The sequence below is a fragment of the Cynoglossus semilaevis genome, chromosome 20 (genome assembly GCF_000523025.1).
Source record: "Cynoglossus semilaevis isolate Cse_v1.0 chromosome 20, Cse_v1.0, whole genome shotgun sequence".
Lineage (NCBI taxonomy): Eukaryota > Metazoa > Chordata > Actinopteri > Pleuronectiformes > Cynoglossidae > Cynoglossus > Cynoglossus semilaevis.
The window spans coordinates 14,660,055-14,661,237 of NC_024326.1; the positions used below are offsets into that span (position 1 = coordinate 14,660,055).

The window sequence follows — 1,183 nt, forward strand, 5'->3', positions numbered from 1 at the left end:
TTTTTTTTTTTTTGTTGGACTTGAATCTACTTTAAATGGAGGAGAGATGACCTCGACACGGTTCTTAAATTAGACTGAATAATTTACACGTAGACACAAGGACAAACCGCCGACTAAAATTCCTGCCAATATACACCACTAGTTGGTGTAAATGCAAACTGTGTACTGCCCCCTTCAGTTTCCTTTAGGATCACACACTCACTCACCTTCCACTCTGCCCAACATCAGGGACTTGATGGCGTTGAATTCTGCGTCGTACGTCAGGTTGAAGTCGTCCGTGTGGTTCTGATCGATCTGGAACAAACGAGACGTTCAGCGGTCGTCAGTGACGAGACACAAATTAAAACAAAACCCAGTGTTTTTTTATCGTCTCTGAACCCTGATCCCGCTCTCCTCCCTCAATCCTAATCCCAGTATTCCGGCTGGAGAAGCGACAGCGTTGATCCTTTTAGTGGAAACACTTTCTCTTCTTCTTCTTCTTCTTCTTCTTCTCCTCTGAGGACGACGATCGTCCACTGGTCGTTATCATAATGAGAGCAGAGTCGAGGAACGGCACTGGAACTATTTTCACTTTCATTCTAAATGACCTTTAACACAGTGATACGTTTTTGTTTGTGGCAAATCCATTTTTTTTCCACAACGTTTCCAAAGCAGTGGGTCGCAACCTGCAGGGGGTCAACGAAAAGATAATTTAAATCATTTATTTTAAAATAAAATATAGACAAATAATCTGATGTTTAATTTGTTCCAGTTTTTTTGACACTGTCGAAAGTTGGAGAACAAACTGTGAGCAGGATTTTGTCGCCTTGATTTATTTTGGAGATAGTTTGATTACGGTAACCAGGCGACCGTGTCCTCCGGTCCTCCGATCTTAGTCTGAGTATTCTGAACACGCCGTGACATCAGCAGAAATCCCGATCTCCACTCTGCTCCGTCTGATAAGAGCATCAGCAGCAAAGCATCAGCAGCAGAGCATCAGCAGCAGAGGACACGCTGCGTCTTCACCCAGAGGGAGTCATTTTTCAAAGGGACATCTGTGGAGGACAGAGATGTTGATACTGTCCACTCCTGAGTCCAACGAGGAGACTCGACCCTGCTGCTCCTCCTGCTGCTCCTCCTGCTGCTCCTCCTGCAGGTCATCAGGAAATTGCTCCAAGAACCTCCTGCCCCCCCCCCCCCCCCC

The 1,183-nt window shown here is 45.9% G+C and overlaps 1 protein-coding gene across 1 annotated transcript in view; it reads right to left on the reverse strand.

Moving 5' to 3' along the window:
* Nucleotides 1-1,183, reverse strand: part of LOC103396794 (contactin-associated protein-like 4) — a 61,767-nt gene that overhangs the window by 4,810 nt on the left and 55,774 nt on the right. Inside the window, 1 exon segment of the mRNA XM_008335018.3 lies at nucleotides 207-299. Coding sequence (XP_008333240.1) covers nucleotides 207-299 — 93 coding nt within the window.